Source organism: Equus przewalskii, chromosome 12 (genome assembly GCF_037783145.1).
Source record: "Equus przewalskii isolate Varuska chromosome 12, EquPr2, whole genome shotgun sequence".
In the NCBI taxonomy this organism is placed as follows: domain Eukaryota; kingdom Metazoa; phylum Chordata; class Mammalia; order Perissodactyla; family Equidae; genus Equus; species Equus przewalskii.
In genome coordinates, this window is record NC_091842.1 from 28,976,687 (window position 1) to 28,994,222 (window position 17,536).

Genomic DNA, 17,536 nt, shown 5'->3' on the forward strand with positions numbered 1-17,536 from the left:
ACTACGGATAACAGCAACTAGGAAAAACAAATCCAGAAAAAGATCTCATGTCCCAGAAAGAAAATCAAAAAATAAATAAAAATTACAAAAACAAACAGGTTTCCAGCCATCGCTGCCCTCAGAGAACAGGGTGGAGGCACGCCCAAGGAGAAACCGAGACATGTAAACAGCTAACACCCAGCAGAGCACACAGCGGCCGCTTGTTCTGGGCTGATGCTCTGCACACAGGACCCTTTCACGAGCCGCAGGGTGAAGACCAGCCTGTGTGAACGCAGGTCAGGGAGTCCAGGAACCAGGGAATAAATACGAGCCGAGCTGAACACGGTACAGCGTCAGCCCCAAAGCCACAGACTATTTCCGGGTGTCGGGCCAGCCCACACCCTCCTGAGAGAGCCAAACCACAGCCAATCTGCCAGCCCCACGCCGGCGGCTTCTAGAGGACCAGGCTCCAGGCCACGCCTGGGACAGCCCTCTGGCCACCCGGCAAGGAGCCTGCCACCTAAAAGCGACTCAGCCATGGTTCACAGATGGCCCCAGGGTCTCCGTCCCCCAGGAGCTCAAGGGGCCCCTCCCCTCTCTGTGCCTCAGGGTGTGCTGTTTTAAAATGGGAAGAGGAACCTCAGAGCTTTCTTTGTATCTGTCTCACCCACGCGGCAAGGCTCGGCCTGCGCTAATCTGTTCACAACCCCGGCCCACATGGCGTCACTTGAGAGCAAAGACTTAAAACCCAGTGACATTTACAGGGAGGCGTCCAGCCAGCAGACCTCAACGCAGCCTCCCCAGTACGCTTTCATTACACGGTCCTTGCAAGCCACACTTGGTTAGGCCCGTGGCTCTCAGCCACGGGCGGTTTGGCCCCTAGGGCACACTTGGCAATGTCTGGAGACATATTTGGTTGTCACAACAGGAGGGACGTGGGTGCTCCTGGCATCTAGTCAGTAGAGGCCAGGGGTGCTGCTAAACCTCCTACGGTGCACAGGGCAGCCTCCACAGTGAAGAATGACCCAGTCCCAAATGTCAGGAGGACCGGGCTGAGCAACCGTGGTCAGCGGATCAGCAGGCCGAACGAGGTTGTCCTGGGGAAGGGAGCCTTCAGTGACATCAGGCTGGAGGCAGAACACGGTTCACGAGAGCTTGTCGCCCCACTGCCTGGGGGCTCCTGAGATGGGTCTTGGCAGCCAGCTGCCTAACGAAGCTGAAGGACACTCTTGATCAAGGTTCCACTGGCTGGCCATGTCTGAACACACCCCCGGCCAGACCCGAGCTTCCGAGGCCTGTGGGAGAGGTGAGGCCCAGAGGCCAGCAGCTGATGTCTTTCTTCTAGAACTGTCCTTGACTCTGCCTTTCTGCTGAGTGCTTGGCTGGGCTTCACCGTGGTAACGACACAGGCGAATGTCCCAGCCCGCACACAGGACTCAGCGCCTGGCTCAGCCGCCAAAACCATCCTGGTATTTTAACTAACGCTACTCCCCTCTCTGCAAAGAGGGAACCAGCCAACCAAACAGAGAAGGAAGAATGTTCCAGAACAAACTCCTGCAGAGCTAGTACCAATGTCCTCATCCTGGCCAGCGCACAGGCTGGGGAGACAACGTAGCGAGCTGCAAGAGCTTTGCTCCCCAGGCCTGCTCCCAACACGAGAGAAAGAGGGGGGACTGGTGTTTACAAGTGACAATGGGGTGCCCTCAGTTCTTCCTCTAAAAGGCCCTAAGGAGGTAGGTGTTGCTGTGGGTGCTTTAACTAGTGCGGAAACTGAAGCCGGGGTGGCTGAGAATCTTCTGGAAGGGGATGCATTCAGTGAGTGAAGAGGCCAGGATTCGAACTCAGGGCTCTAAGAGTAACACTAAATGCTTATGACATGCCAGGCACTGTTCTGTTGCTTAATGCATATTAACACATTTGATCATCCCAAAACCTGGGAGGCAGGTCCTGCGGGTACCCTCACGTGTTGTAAAGAAATGGAGGCATGGAGAGATGAACTGGCATGGGGAAGGTCTCAGGGCAAGGAAGCCAGGTGGTCTGCTGCAAAGGCCACAAGACCTTTCCTGCCTCGCAAGTAGCCGCCTGGGGTGGCAAGGTCCGGGCTGCTCTTGTCCACGCTGCAGCTGAGACCCTAAGGGGACTCAGATGTTTGTCTGTCCAGGGGGTGCCACAAACACTATGCCCCAGGGGCCTGTTGGGGGAGGTGCTTGAATAAAGGAGGCCATGTGGGGACTTTTATGAACAGGGGACCCTGGTGACCTCGGCCAAAGGTGACATCTAGAGGCTCCATGTGGATTTACCCTCCAGTTTTTCAACACTCCTCCAACACTCTTCTTCCCCACAAAGAAAAAAAAAAATCCTATAAAAACTTCTGGAGGACCAACAGTACCCATGTGCTGTCGGGAGACGGCCACGAGGAGACCCCTGTACCATGAGAAAGCCACCTCCTGCCTCCCATCACCCATGCCCAATTATCATTGGGGCAGCGAGCATCTGGCAAAGACGCCACTCCAGGCCTCTTGCACAGCTGGCGGTCCCTACTGCTAGCCCTGAGCTGGCTGGGTTTTTCCTTCTTGGGACAATAAAATTGTACGCTGTCCTCGGTCCCACCCCTCTGGCACCTGCACCATCGCTAACCTCAGTTTTCCATCCCATCTTCTTCCTTCCAGTGGAAAAATAAGAACTACGGTTCCCAGAAGAAAATTAGAAGGGGGTTATTATTATTAATAAGATGTTCCTTTCCAGAAAGGCAATCAAACTGGGCAAGGAGGGCTGCACTGGCGTTGGAACTGGGGCCGGTCCCACCTCTCCATCCCGCTGGGAGAGGACATCTCGGCCCCCCGGCCAGGACCACTTGAGTTGGAGAAATGGCAACATGCTGGCCCTCCCAGTGGTTCTCGGGGGCACGAGGAGAGGCGGTGGCACTTCTGAGAAATCAGATTCAAATGCTAGGATGGTGATATTTCCTGGAGTTGTGACAGAGAATAAGAAAAGAAGAGTTTGGGAAGGCCTTGTTTGCCGGCAGAAATCATCTCTCCTCTCTGTCTGTCTGTCTGCTCTGGGGCTGCCGGGAGGAGCCGACGGCCTGCCCTGTGCCCCTTCTCATCACAGCCCTCGGTCCGTCCCCAGGTAAAGAGCCCTGCACTGCCTTGAAGCCGTGACAGCCAGAAAGGGTGCGAGTGAGAGAGAAGACTCAGAGCCTCCCGTCCTCTGCCTGGGGCATCTCTTCTCACTTACGTGGGCTCCCTGACGCTTTATTTAGCACAGTGGTGTTTAGAATATCTGTGTCTTGGCTTGGTTTTGGGGAGAGGTTGCCACAACAGAATGAGAGCTATGATTCTCTGCCCAGAAAAATGCTTATACACCCACAAGTGGGTATTCAGTGTCAGGAGCTTCACCTCGCATCCATTCGGGGAGCTCTCCTCAGTTTGAAGACCCCCTACTTTATCAAAACAGGACACGAGACGACAGTGACTCACCCTGGGAAATCCCAGGGGCAGTGCTGTGTTAGCAAGGGGCTGGAGGCAGGCCTACTGCCCAGGTCAGGGTCCCCTGAAGGAAACAGATGCCACTCTCCTAAGGGGCTAACCACAGAGACTTTACAGAGGGACGTGTGCAAAGGGAAACCAACAAAGGACGGCTGTGCAGCAGGGCTAGCCAAGGCGGGGAGCTGTCACCACCCCTGGCGTGATGTTATCAGATCCTGGAGAGAGAAGCTGTAGCTATGCGACAGGGTGGCCCAGCAGGAGCTGTGGCCCTGACAGGTAGATACAGCCAACCTACGGAAAATGACCCCCATCATGCTGCCTTCCCACCCGCCCATCTCCTGCCAGTGCCTCCGCTTGGCCGAAGCAATGAGAAGTCCCCGCTGATGAAATCCATCAAGGTGAGCCTCTGGGGGCCCAGAGAAAGGTGGACAGTGGATCTGCTGGTGGGCAGGGGTGGATAGAAGACACTCAACATGCTTCATCTCCCCCGAGACCTCTCTAAGACCCAAGATGGAATCGGCAAGAGGATGTGGGAAGAAGACGTGGGGCTGTTGGTCCTCCACGCTGAGCCTGACCCTCCCGTTGCCAGGAACCACGTTTCATATCGGACTAGCCCTGGAGGAGGAGGAGCTGAGGGATCCTGGTCTGCCACGAGGATGCTGAGCAAATGCACAAGTTGTTGAACCACTCTGGGCTTGCTCACATGCCGAGAACAAAGGCAGACCCCAGTGGGCCCTGAGAAACCCCACGGGGGTGGGAGGCACAGCAAACGCGGCAGGAGACGAAGGCCTGGGCGGGGTTCCTTCCTTGTCACTCAGAAGCGCATGGTGTTGGACCAAACACTTAACCTCTCAATGCCTGGGTGTCTTCACCTGCAAAGGAGGGGGACCAGCCCCTTCCCCAGGCACTGCTGTCATGATTACACGACATCACGCATCAAGAGTGCTTAGCACGGTCCTAGGCACAGAGAGAACACGTGAAAAACATAACGGGAAGCAGGCCCCGAGGTCCTTTCTGGTTCTTAAATTCTACGAGTCTGGGCCCCGAGTATTGATTTCTACGTCCCTCATACACCTCCGTCACGCTGCTATTTGATGTGAAGGTGATTTTCTTGACTGAATTATCTCGATAACTAGAACCTTCAAACTCAGCCTGAACATTCTAATACCAGAACTCGCTCTTTTTAAGCTCCCCGGTTTGCACAGTCCTGCCCCCGAACCCCGTGGAGAAGACAGACTAAGCCTCCGAGATCTTGGCACGTCTGATATTTATGCCAAACGTCAGCGGTGCCTCCTCACTGAGCCTCCAGCTTGTAATTCGATGTAAATCCTGCGACACTGCCTTGTTGCTCAGCTGGCAGCAGCGCGCGCTTCTGCCTCAACACTTGACATGGGGGGTGGGGCTCTGCGAGAAGATGCTGGAAGGGAAATGTGAGCGTCTCCTCCCCAACGTGCCATTGCTGTGCTCGCGCTCTGCAGGGTGGACCCTCCCACAGCCTGGAGCCTCGGTTCCTCACCCTGGAATTCACTCCAGATGGACAGGTGTTTCCAAACCCACCTGCTTTGGGTGGCCGAGCGAGTGATCTCTGTCTGGCTCCATATTCACCTATAACCATAGCTATAACTATGCCTATATCTCATCTAATCCATATCCATCTGCATTTACACCCACATCTGCATCATCTCTCTATCGCTATCTAATCTATATTTATACCATATCTAATCTCTGTCTAATCTATATCTATATTTAGCATATGTACACATTGTGTTGTATACATCATCATGTACATCTATATACAATACAATGTATATGGACATTAGATACAGATTAACATATAGATACAGGTTACATATAGATTAGATATAGAATTATATTTTTCTAACATATAATGTATAATTTACACATTACATCTAATGTATAATATATACACTATAATTACATCTAATATATAGTATATACATAATGTGTATATGTAATGTATAGTGTATATATACATTAATGTAATACATAAATTATACAAATAAGTTATAGGTCTATAACTATATATATCTAATCTCTATTATATCTAATATAGCTATAATTTCTATATATCTTTGTCTATATCTATATCGTAGCAACAAATCAGTGAAGGAGACATGTTTCTAATCCAGCCTCTACCACTCACTGACCGTACAACTTTTAAAAGGAAACATGTTCTCGCCGGGCCTCCGTCGGCTCATCTGTAAAATGGGGCTAAGATTCGTACCTGCCTCGTGGGGTTATGTTTCCTGATAAGTGAAAGCTAGACTGCCAGGTTCAATCCTGGCTGCTCCACTTGCTGGCTGCGTCAAGTAGCTTAACCTCTTGGTGCTTCAGTTTCTCCTCTGTAAAATGGGGATGACGCTAATACCTCCCAAAGGGGACAGTAGTGAAATGTGAATGAGTGAATCCACGGGAAGAGTGCCCAGCGCATACTATATGTCCTTCATGAACGTGAGCTAAAAACACTCAATTTACTAATCCCCGTACAATGTATGGTTCCCGGCTCAGAGGAAACACGTGCTCAATGCATGTTAGTTATTACTGACAGAGCAATAATTTGAAGTGTTCTCACTCAAGGGCTCAACTCAAACCTTCAATGTCTCGGGAGAAGCCGGCTCCCACCAAGAAGAGAGGAATGGTGATCGCGACACGGTCTATTTTTCGAAATGGTGCGTGTGGTTCCACTTTGGGGAACTTGCTGGCTATTTGTGGAATGTTGCATCACATCGCTCTTCCTGAGTCACACGGACTAGAAAAGACACCCGTGGCCAAAGGACCACAAATCCTCCCTGAGAACGTTTCCACTGCCCGGGTCCAGCCTCCCTGCCCGGTGAGCCAAGTCTTTGCCAGGCAGTGCTCCAGCCGGTCACCTGCCTGCCCCACCCACCACCAGGGCTAATTAAAGACCCAGCAAATCAGAGCCAGGGGAAAAGATCATGGCAGAGGGATCTGGCCTGTCCCAAAACCAGCCTTGTCTGCTCCAGAGAGGTTCTGCTCCCCCAAGGAGGCCGGCGGGAGGGAAGCAGATGGGCTGAGAAGCAATTTGGTCTCCCCATCCTCTCAACAGATGCTGGGCACCATAAGAATTAATGGACTGGAGACTCAGGTAAGAGCCATTCAGAAGCTCCCTGATTACTCCCCAAACCGCTGTCTACGGAGCAAAAGGTTAATTGAAGCCCAGAGCTGGAAGAGAGGCGAGGAGACAGCAATTGCTTTAATCCTGAGAGTGAGGGAAGAGCTTCAGGAGAAAGAAGTGTGCACGGAGGAGGCTGCGGTCTGCCTCTGAAAGAGGAACAAGGCCTGCAAATCGAGTTACTCACAAGGCCTGCTCCACTGGTCCAGAAGCCTCTGGCCGGCCCCTCTCTGAACCCCAGCCAAGTAGCTGGGCTTTTCATTGTTTTTTTTTTTTAATGCTGCACATTCTCTGCACTGTTGAGCCACAAATCTCTCAGGAAACCATCTCTGAGAGGTGTTTTCCCTTTGACATACACCGTGTGCACGCTCACACGCAGCATGAGTCATCCCTGGGTGCAGAGTCAGCGAGTGACAGCACAGACCTACAGACTGTGGGGGATGGATGTGCCATGGCCAGAGCCTGGGGGCGGGGTAAGATTAACCAGAGAGGGTGATGTTTGAACATAAACAGGAGAACACTAAGGAAGGAACAAATTACACGTTTCTACATGGGCACAACTATGTGGCTGAGACTGTCTTGGTAGAATAAGTTGTCCATAGGGCCAGTGGGCTTACGCAGGGTTTCTCACCCTAGGCTCTACTGACGTTTGGGGCTGGATAATTCTTTCTTGGAGGGAAACGGACCTTAGTTTGACTGGATGGTCCCAAATTTAAGCCCCTTTTCTTCTCTTCCTTCACACCTGCATGATAAGGTAATTCCTGATTCATCTTGACTTTCTAATGACACAAAGGCACTGAAGAAGCGTGAAGGAGCCAACACTTTAACTGATTCTAAGGAAAACTGGCATGATTTTTATAGGAACCCAGATATAATATGCAAAAAATGCAGAACACTATTACCGCGGTCTCCTTGCCTAATTAACTCTTTCTCAATTATAAGCTCTCAGCTCAAATCTCACCTTCTGAGCTTGAAACACCTCGAGAGACAGCCTGCCCACCGTACTCAGGCACTCTCGCTTGCAAACGTGCCTGCCTTATGTCTGTTCACTTATTACCACCTGAAGTTATGGGCGTATTTAATGGCACGCAAAGTCACTGTCTGACGCCCCCAACCCGAATGTTGGCTCCATGGGCAAGGAACCTCCAGACTGTCTGGGTCACTGCTGTATCTTTAGCATCTAGAACAAGGCCTGGCCTCCTCTTGGCCCCAAAACTATTTATGGAGTAAGCAAACAGATGAGTGGATTTGCATAGGTATAATTTCTAAAGCATCCACTTCCTTCCACTAGCTACTCATCTTCTTTATGAGCTTTTGTCCACAATCCTCACGGCCCCAGCTTCACCGTCAAATAATGTGAATGTAACTCCCCCCCGTTATACCCCTAGTTAGTGGATCAAAGGAATTCAAGTTGTTGGCTGGTTGTTGAAAGCTGAGCAGTCAGTTTTCCTCCTGATGACTCTGGTCCTGAGAGGCTTGCTACCCTCTTCACAAATACCCAGACTGGCAAATCCTGACTCCAGTGAAGAGTTCCTTTATTACAACTCCCAGGGTATCGCTGCATTTTGATGTTTTGAGTAGAGGCCATTAACTCATTGACAGTAAAGCTGTTGGTCGGGGGAGGGAGAAGGGAGGCAGAGAAGCTAAAATTAAACGACAAGAGGCCTTGCCAATTGGAGCAGGTTCAGAAATGATAAACCATCTTGGGGATCAATGAGAAAGAGAGAATCGAATAATGAGTCCTCGAATTTATCAAAACACTATTGATGCGCGAGGAAATGTTTCACTTTTATTTTTTAAAAATAAATTTTCTATTGGATCCATTGCTTACACTATTTTACCCACACGTGTCGTAGCAACGCATCTGTCAAAGCGTTACTCACTGTGCCAAGCACTGTATCTATTAATCGATATATTCACCCACTCATCATCTCTCTCTCTCCACCTATTTATCTAAGTACATCTGTGGATGCCTGTTCAAAGCATTATCTATCTGTCTATCTGTCTGTCTATCCACCTACATCATATTGACCTTGGGTTGCATACTTCCAGCCCTTGGCTCCAGCTTTGCCTGAGCACTAGCAAACCTTTCCACTGGTCAAGGCAACATTTAGTTCGGAAAAAAACAGAATAGAGGTTGAGAAGATAGATGCCGATGTCATAGGGCCCTGAGTCTGACGCTCACGGATGCTATGTGCTTCCTGTGTAACCCTGGACAAGTTACTTGATCTCTCTGACCCTTAGATTTGTCATCTGGAAATTGGGTATCATAAGAACACCCATATAATGACGGCATTTGAGGATTCAATAGGAGAAGCCACTTCTTGGCAAATGGTAAATGAGAGTGGTGATCACGCTAATGCAGCCAACCAAATTCAAACTTCTTTCAGAAATTTTTTTTCATTTCTAGGTCACTTTTTTCCCGGGTAACCACCATGTGGAGACTAGGGAAGCATTTCCCACTGCAAGTCAGGGCTTCTTCGGTGCCCCCCAGGGACAGCCTGCTGAGGGGAAAGCTGACACGAGGGACTTAAACCTCACTTGGCTTCCTCATTCTATTAATCTGGCCGTTAAGCAGAGAGAGTCCCGCTGATGCCAACAGATGCACAGCTCTGCCGTGCTAATGGCAAGGCACGTTAGAGGAGGCCTCAGCAGCCAATCGATCCGTCTCCCCCAACTCAGAACAGCTGCACACGAGCACTGGGTGAGGACGGATGCAACAAATACCAGGGAGAGAGGGGCTGCACGGAGTGAAGGGGCCCTGGGTGGCCCAGTGCTCCTGTGCAGGCTGGGCCCTGGGCAAGCCAATCCACGAATGTGCGATGTAGGGACAAGGCTCGCCGTGGAATCTAAAAGGCAGGCCCACCTGTGGCACCTGCACTCCAGGAGGGGGCAGACAATGCCTTTCTTAGCAGCAAAGCGCACCAGCGGGGAGGAAGTGGGACCTGACTGAGGGCTCAGAGCACAGCTGCCACTTACCTCTGCATGGTTAGCTCTCCCAAGCTCAGCCACATCTGCCGTCTCATTTGTGCCATATGGGTAATATTTGGGGTACCACTTTCTGCCAGAAAACCCTTCCGTGGCCCTCTGGTCTGACCTGCCTGTAGGCAGCTGAATCAGATCCCGCGATGAGTCGCATGATGGGCTGAGGCCCAGCACAAAGCAGAATCTGGCCACGGGCTTGTGCCAACAGTTACAAAAAAAAAAAAAACCAAAACATTTGCGCTTTGGTTGGGTTCCAATGTCTTCTTAACACAGGAAATCAGAACTCAGGGAAAGGCAACAACATCCTATGGCTCCCCAAAGACCGAGAACCAGATGAGACAGAGAGAGGGCTGTCTGAAGACAAACTGAGTCATCTCCCCAGTGGCACGGCACAAATGCAGAAAGTCCGCCTTGTGCCACGGGCTGGCTGCGGATGGAAGCCCACGTCCCTCGGGCTAATAGATGTGACTCTAAGAGAGGTCACTGTACAGGGGTGAGCTGTGACACTCACAACGTGCTGGCTAACCCATCGGCATGTGACAGGTCTTTCTCATGGAGGTTATGACGGGCTGACTGGGTGGTGTCCACGGTAAAGGATACAGGAGCATCAATGACAGAAGCATCCAGGGTGCAGCCACTCCACCCCGCCAGGAGATAAGAGCTGGCTTCCAGAATTCTGCACACAGCCTATTTGCCCAGGGGTTTTCCTAAGTCTAATAAGTTTTCCTTCTGGGGAAAGATGGATAAAGAGAAGGGCCATCATCTACAAACACACCCTGGGAATTTTCATAATCCATTGGGCATCCTGGGGAGGGACACGCTTCTCAAAGTATGGCACACATTCCTCCAAGAGTACGTTTAGATGATTTTCAAGGGCACCCAAAGGAGTCTTTTCACTTAATTTTATTAGTTTAATATTTACTTTAATGTTTTGCAAAAATATATAACTAGTCTGTCCAACTTGAGATTTTACCAGTATTATTGCTTGCCACAGCATCTCTCGACCTCAATACTATTGACATTGGAGGCTGGATAATTCTCTCCTGGGGGGAGCTGACCTGTGCATTGGAGGATGTTTAGCAGCATCCCTGGTCTCCAGCCACTGGATGTCAGTGGTAACCCACCCCCGAGGTAAGATAACCAAAAATCTCTTCTGACACTGCCAAACGTCCTCCAGGCACGGGAGGTCAAAGATGCCCCTGACTGGGAACCATTAGCTTAGGATAAGTCTGCTTTTGAAGGTAAAGTTAACTTAAGGAGAAATGTATTTTTAGGTGACTTAGAACGGGCGCAATTCACATATGCCGAGCGTGGCTAAGGTGCTATGTCAATGGCGGACATGTGGGAAAAACCAGACCAGAGAATGGCCAAAGAGGCAGAGGAAACCGGGTCCTCATCCTCCTCAAAGTCACACCCACTGCTCTTTCCTGCCAGCTCTGCTGTCTCGTCATCCCTGAAGCCAATGTAACGAAATGTGTGTGCGGGAGAAATGAGAGGACAGAAGGGCACAAAGAAAACCTGAGAACCCACTTTCCCCACAGGGTCTGGCCTTCCCGATCAAGGAAAGAGGAGTAGGGTGGGTTTGTTCCTCATTCCCCTTGGGAAGTCCGAGGCTGAGGAGCCAGTGAGAGAGCAAGGAGCCACGGAAGAGGGTGAAGAGTGAGAGAGGCGGGTGGTCCCGGGCAGCGAGCTCCAGAAACCACTGGGGAGCTGCTGATGAGCCTCAAAACATTCAGATCGGTTTGTCTGTCTCTGACACTCGAAAACTATTAGCTGTGGAGCTCTGGATGGGATCCATCCAGGCTGTCTTCTCTCTTTACTGGGGCAGGAGGACGGCTACGTGCCTGTCCAGACTGTCTGAGCCACGGAGCCAAGAGGATACACAGACGCCTCCAGGAGAGCTGGTGCGGCAACATCAGTGCAGAAATAAGTGACAAAGAGCAGGCAAGGTACTCACCTGCGTCTCCAGGGTGATCAGCGGACTTGGGTGTGGGTCCTGGGGGAAGAAAGGAGAAAACACACATGAGCCGTAGGCAAAGTTCAACCTACTCCCCCTACTGCTACTTATTTTAAAACAAAGCTACATCTCTTCCGGGCTCAAGCAACCCCATGGGAGGGCCACCCCAACTCTGTCTCCCCGACTCCATGAAATATTAGAACAGCCTGGTGCAATCTCCAATCTCCGCCAACACTTCCCCCCACACCCAGATGATCAAGGAGGCTCAGGTTTCTCATTAAGAGGTTAACGGGGCATGCCTACATGGAGATCATGCAAAAACGATGAAGTGGAAAGAAATAAAAAACAAAGCAGCTTCGGCGAATATCTCCAAGTGTATTCAAATCCTCTAAACGAAGGAGAAGATGGGTCCGTAAGAGGATCAGAAATAAACCAGAAAGAACATAAAGTCCCCATTGAGGCAAGGCCACCATGTTGTGTCTGATCTTGGAAAGAATGAGGGAAGGAATGAGACAGAGAGAAAAAGAAGAACTTAATTCCTGGTTCACGCAGCACATTCCAATGGGCTGGGGCAGACCCTTTTCAGGATGGAGAAGGCCAGAGAGAAGTCCTATTCATTCACTCTCTACAAAAGCCAATTGACTGGAAACGCTTGGGGGTAATGTCTCGGGTCATTACACATGAACTGTTGGGGTGGGGGGCAGGGTGGGGACGCAGGAGGAAGGGATGGATGGGGAGGGGGTAGCCGTTTTCAGCAAGTGGTTTCCAAGGAAAACAGGAAACCCGGCACATAAAGGCTATTTTTGTCTGCATTACGTTGGCTCTGAATTAACCATCTTGGATTCACGAATCCAGGGGAGCAACCTCAAGCCCCCTCTTACAGAGAATGGGCCTGATTTTAAAGCTTTGCTTCATCCAAGTAGATTTTTCAACACAGGCTTCTAGGAAGCCATGCAAATTAGCACCAGCCCACTGGCCTATCCAGTGAAGAAGAACAAAGTGGATGAATCGTGCTGTATTTGTCCTTCTGTGTCTGACTTATTTCACTTGTCATAATGTCCTCAAGGTTCCTCCATGTGTCGCATGTGGCAGGATTTCCTTCTCTTTTAGGCTGAATAATAACCCATGGTATGCATATACCATATGTTCTTGATCCATTCATCCATCAGTGATCGGTAGGGTGTTTCCATAACTTGGCTATTGTAAACATGGCTGTAATGAACATGGGAGAGCAGGCTGCATGATTCCACTTATGTGAGTAATCTAAAATAGTAATATAAATATAATACTATAATAAATAGTAATATAAAATAGTAATCTAAAATAGTAAAATAATTTTTTTTTTTTTTGAGGAAGATTAGCCCTGAGCTAACTACTGCCAGTCCTCCTCTTTTTTGCTGAGGAAGACTGGCCCTGAGCTAACATCCGTGCCCGTCTTCCTCTACTTTTTACATGTGGGACGCCTACCACAACATGGCGTGCCAAGCAGTGCTATGTCCGCACCCGGGATCTGAACCGTCAAACGCTGGGCCACCGAGAAGCAGAACGTGCAACTTAACTGCTGTGCCACCGGGATGGCTCCTAAAATAGTCAAATTCTTAAGAGCAGAGAGTAGAATGGTGGTGGCCAGGGGCTGAGGGGAGAAGGAACTGGGGAGTTGCTATCCAATAGGTATGAAGTTTCGGTTGTGCCAGATGAGTAAGTTCTAGAGATCTTCTGGACAACACGGTGCCCAGATAACGATACTGTATCGTACACTCAACATTTTGTTAAGAGGGGAGCTCTCATATTAAGTGTTCTTGCCACAATAAAAAAAAAGCAAGAGAAATTGGAACAATTTAAAGCCCTACCCTAGGTGAAGTGTCGCTCACTTTCTCGATCACTCTGCTGCGGTATCTTTATAATGATGCCTAGTTCTGATGCGCCAAAGAGGCAGGAACCAAGGACCATGCTGACCTCTGGTCGGTTCTGACGTCTCTTTCAGAATGAAGGATTCCTCTCGCCCTCATTCCAGCTCTGAGTCCAATTCTCAGTAACGGTGCGGCTCAAAGGGAACTGCCAGGAGCACAGTGCGCTCTAATTTTCACATTCTACCCACGCACGGAACAGTCCTCGCACCCAGGAAAACATGGAAGGGAACATTTCTCCCCTCTCCCCAGTCTTGGCCCATAAAGGAACCTGGAGAAGTCTTGAAGGAAAGATTTCAGACATCCCTCTTCAAACCGTTACCAGCTCCATCACAACGGTGAAGACTTGGCGGCTGTGACGGCTGAGAACCTTCACTGAGCCACTTTTGTTGAGTGAGCTGGCTCGCTGCATCAGCCACCCTTCCTGCAGCCCCCTCTAGCCAGCTCCTTTATCACTTGTATGCACGCAGGGAGAGCTGACCCTGTACTTCCGGTTTCCCCGTGTTAAGCAGGCACACTGTACAGGGCTCATCTTTGTCTTCATGAGGCAAGCCATCCCCTGGGTCTGTGGCGGGCAGCCTGAGTCACGCTTAGCGAATGAGAGCATGCGACATCTGCTCCCCAGCTCAGAGTCAGTCTGTGTGTGTCTGTCTCCCTCTCCATTCAGATCCCACCATCTAGATTTTGACGAGAGGATGAGAAGCGGCATTGCAGACTCAAACATTAGCCCCATTCTTAAAGCCAGGTCCTCACAGAGCATCGTGCTGGGGTGTTGGGTGTGTGCCCAGATTAATTAAGCTGTACTTCACAGCACATTTGGCTATTGTTTGGGGCTTACGCTTCATTGCTCAAAATCCCGAGGGAGCGGAGAGGGGAGAATGCCACCCTGAACCCCTAAGAAGAGGTTCACTGGAAACGACCTTCCTCGAGAAACTGCAGGAGACCTCTGTCAACTATGTTGACAAAACCAAGAGCCTGACTCCTGGATGCAGTGATGCACCAACTCTATTTGGTGTTCCAAGATCAGAGACCCCATGGGCGCTCCATGGTCAGGGATCCAATATTCATTAAAAAGCTTTTGGAAGACAAAAGCACAAACGTTATCTATTTAACATGTTAATTACCTAGCCTGGAAGAAGATAAAGCGCTCACAGTCGCCATGTCCTTAATACTTAGGAGTCACTTGCCAACAAGATTTTGCTCCCCTCCCTCTGCACAACATTTGAAATAGAAATGCACCCCACAGAGGCTCAGTCCAGAGGATCCGAGGTATGACAATATATCTGCGAGGTCTCACTTTCAGCAACATCCTCCTTAATTGGAAAGGCTAACGAACTGGAACCAGGTCAATGATGCTGTCTGCCTAATCCATCGTCTCTGTCTAAATTGGGGCTCTTTGGTTTACAGTAGAGTAAATTCCTGTCTGTCAGAGGAAAGGTTCCTGGAGACCAAAGGGGAATTTGTGACGTGCTCAGATGCTATAGTGGAGAGCTTTTAGCATCTCAGTGGGGGTACCAGGAACCGCGGGATCACCTAAAGCAAGGAAAGCCCTTTCATATCATCTCTCGCAATGACTAAATTGGGGAAGTCAAATGGAGAACTAGGTAGACTGAATTAGTGGCCTTCATTCTTCACCACTCCCCGTAGCCACCCCCTCTGGTCATGGGACTTCGCATTTCTTTGCAGAGAGTGCTTCCCCATCCCTCGACCTTGGGCTTTGCCCATTTGACTTGCTTTGTCCAACGGGAGGTTTGCAGATAGGACATAAGCAGAACCTTGAAATGTGCTTGTGAGATTAGGCATAACCTCTTGAGCTTTCGCCAGCAGTATAAGAAGAACCCGGCCCAGGTACCCTGCTGGTCCAAGGAGCATGAGAGACACGTGGAGCAGACCTGGGCCCAACCTGCAGCCTGAATCCAAGCCCAGCCTGGATCAGCCAACCCCAGCCAACCTCCAGGCACAGAGAAAACAGGTGCTTGTTGTTTTAAGCCATTGACTTTCAGGGTGATTCATCATAAAGCATCACTGTGGTGATGACTAACTGATACAACTTCCCAAAGACTGACCTTGACAGAACCAAAACGTATTGTACAAACACTCCAGCCTTGGAATCAAAATGATACACACTCTCCCTAAGTCGGCAAACACATCCTGGGAACCTGAAATAACTACAACTAACAGCTATCATTTATTGAGGACCTACTATGTGCCAGGTTCCATGTGAGCCATACATTACACCAAGCAAAGAAATACTAAACTATTGGGATCTTGTCCTACCCATGAGTCTGCCTCCAGCCCTCTTTGCTAAATATACCAGTCCTTCTGAATTTATTTAGATGCCATTACAACAACATTTATAGAAACGATCACACAGAACTCTCTCACCCTGAGACAAAGACAGTTTTCATTCCTCTGGTTTATCCTAAACTTTATCCCATGGGCATATTACTTTACCAAGGTTTAAAATAGTCACGAACACCAGTAATAAGTAGCAACTTACTAAGTTACTAGTTAAGTAATGGCTGATAACTTGTTAAGTTCTTACCATGTTCTGGGCACTGGCTTAACCTCTATATACATATCATTCCATTTTCCCCTTGTAACAACCCTATGAGGTACATACTACCATTATTCCCATTAGAGAGATGGGGAGATTGAGGACCAGAGAGACTGAATAACGTATCCAAGGTGACACAGAGGGTGCTGAAGTCTGGATTCTATCCCAGTGCCCTGAACTTGAGAAACCCACGCTCCACTATTTGACAGGAGCTCTAGTGGAGACTACAATCCCACCTCAGATCCCAAAGTCATCTTGCAACCTGAATACCATCTATCAAAAGAAAGAATTCTCGGGGCCGGCCCTGCGGCCAAGTGGTTAGGTTCACGCACTCTGCTGCGGCAGCCCAGGGTTTTGCTGGGTGGAGTCCCGGGCGCGGACATGGCGCCGCTCATCGGGCTGTGCTGGGGCGGCGTCCCACATGCCACAGTTGGAAGGACCCACAACTAGAAATACACAACTATGTACCAGGGGGCTTTGGGAGAAAAAGGAAAAAGAAAGTCTTTAAAAAAAAAAAAGAAAGAAAGAAAAAGAAAGAATGTTCACAGCAAAAAAAAAAAAAAAAAGGCACCACCTTAACAGCCACTGGAATCCTTTTTTAGCATCTTTTTAAAAGGTAGTGGACGTGGTTGATCGAAATTAGCACACGTGTCATGACTAAAAATAAAACACAGACACTTTCCCAGAGCAGGAAACTGTGTCGAGTTAGCCAGATCCATCCTCACGTGTTTACAGAGCTCTGACTCAGTAGCCAGCACTGTGCCTGGCGGGTACCAAGAGGGAGACAGAAACGACTCTCAAGTGACACTTCTGTTGCCAAAGCGAACTGCTCAAGCAAGAGGCAGGGTCTGATTACAGGTCCTGGAGAAACGAAACTTGGTTGCAACTCACGAGTTTGGCTCCTAAGACCAGGAAGCCAGGCTTGAATGTGTTGGGTTTTTTTTTTTTCTTTTTATTGAGGCTATGATAGTTTCCAACATTGTGAAATTTCAGTTGCATGTTGTTATCTGTCAGTCACCACATAGGTGCACCCCTGCACCCTCTGTGCCCCCTCCCCACCTCCCTTCCCCTGGGAACCACTGATCTGTTCTCTTTGTCCATGTGTTTGTTTATCTTCCACATATGAGTGGAGTCATACAGAGTTTGTCTTGCTCTGTCTGGCTTATTGCACTTAATGCAATACCCTCAAGGTCCATCCATGTGGCTGCAAATTGGATGATTTTGTCATTTTTTATGGCCAAGTAGTATTCCATTGTATATAAATATATATACATCACATCTTCTTTACCCAATTATCAGTCGATAGGCACTTAGCTTGCTTCCATATCTTGGCTATTGTGAATAGTGCTGCAATGAACATAGCAGTGCATAAGTCTCTTTGAGTTGCTGATTTCAAGTTCTTTGGATAGACACCCAGGCTCAAATGTTTCAGAGGCCAAAGGCCTAATTTAACAAGCAATTACGCTTTCATAAAGAAAGGACAGCGAGGAGGAGGAATTTGTCCGTGAT

At 49.4% G+C, this 17,536-nt stretch overlaps 1 protein-coding gene across 1 annotated transcript in view; it reads right to left on the reverse strand.

Annotated features, from left to right (window-relative positions):
* XYLT1 (xylosyltransferase 1) overlaps positions 1-17,536 on the reverse strand; it is a 304,820-nt gene that overhangs the window by 197,702 nt on the left and 89,582 nt on the right. The window contains exon 2 of the mRNA XM_070566664.1: positions 11,564-11,602. Coding sequence (XP_070422765.1) covers positions 11,564-11,602 — 39 coding nt within the window. The remainder of the gene's footprint in view (positions 1-11,563; positions 11,603-17,536) is intronic.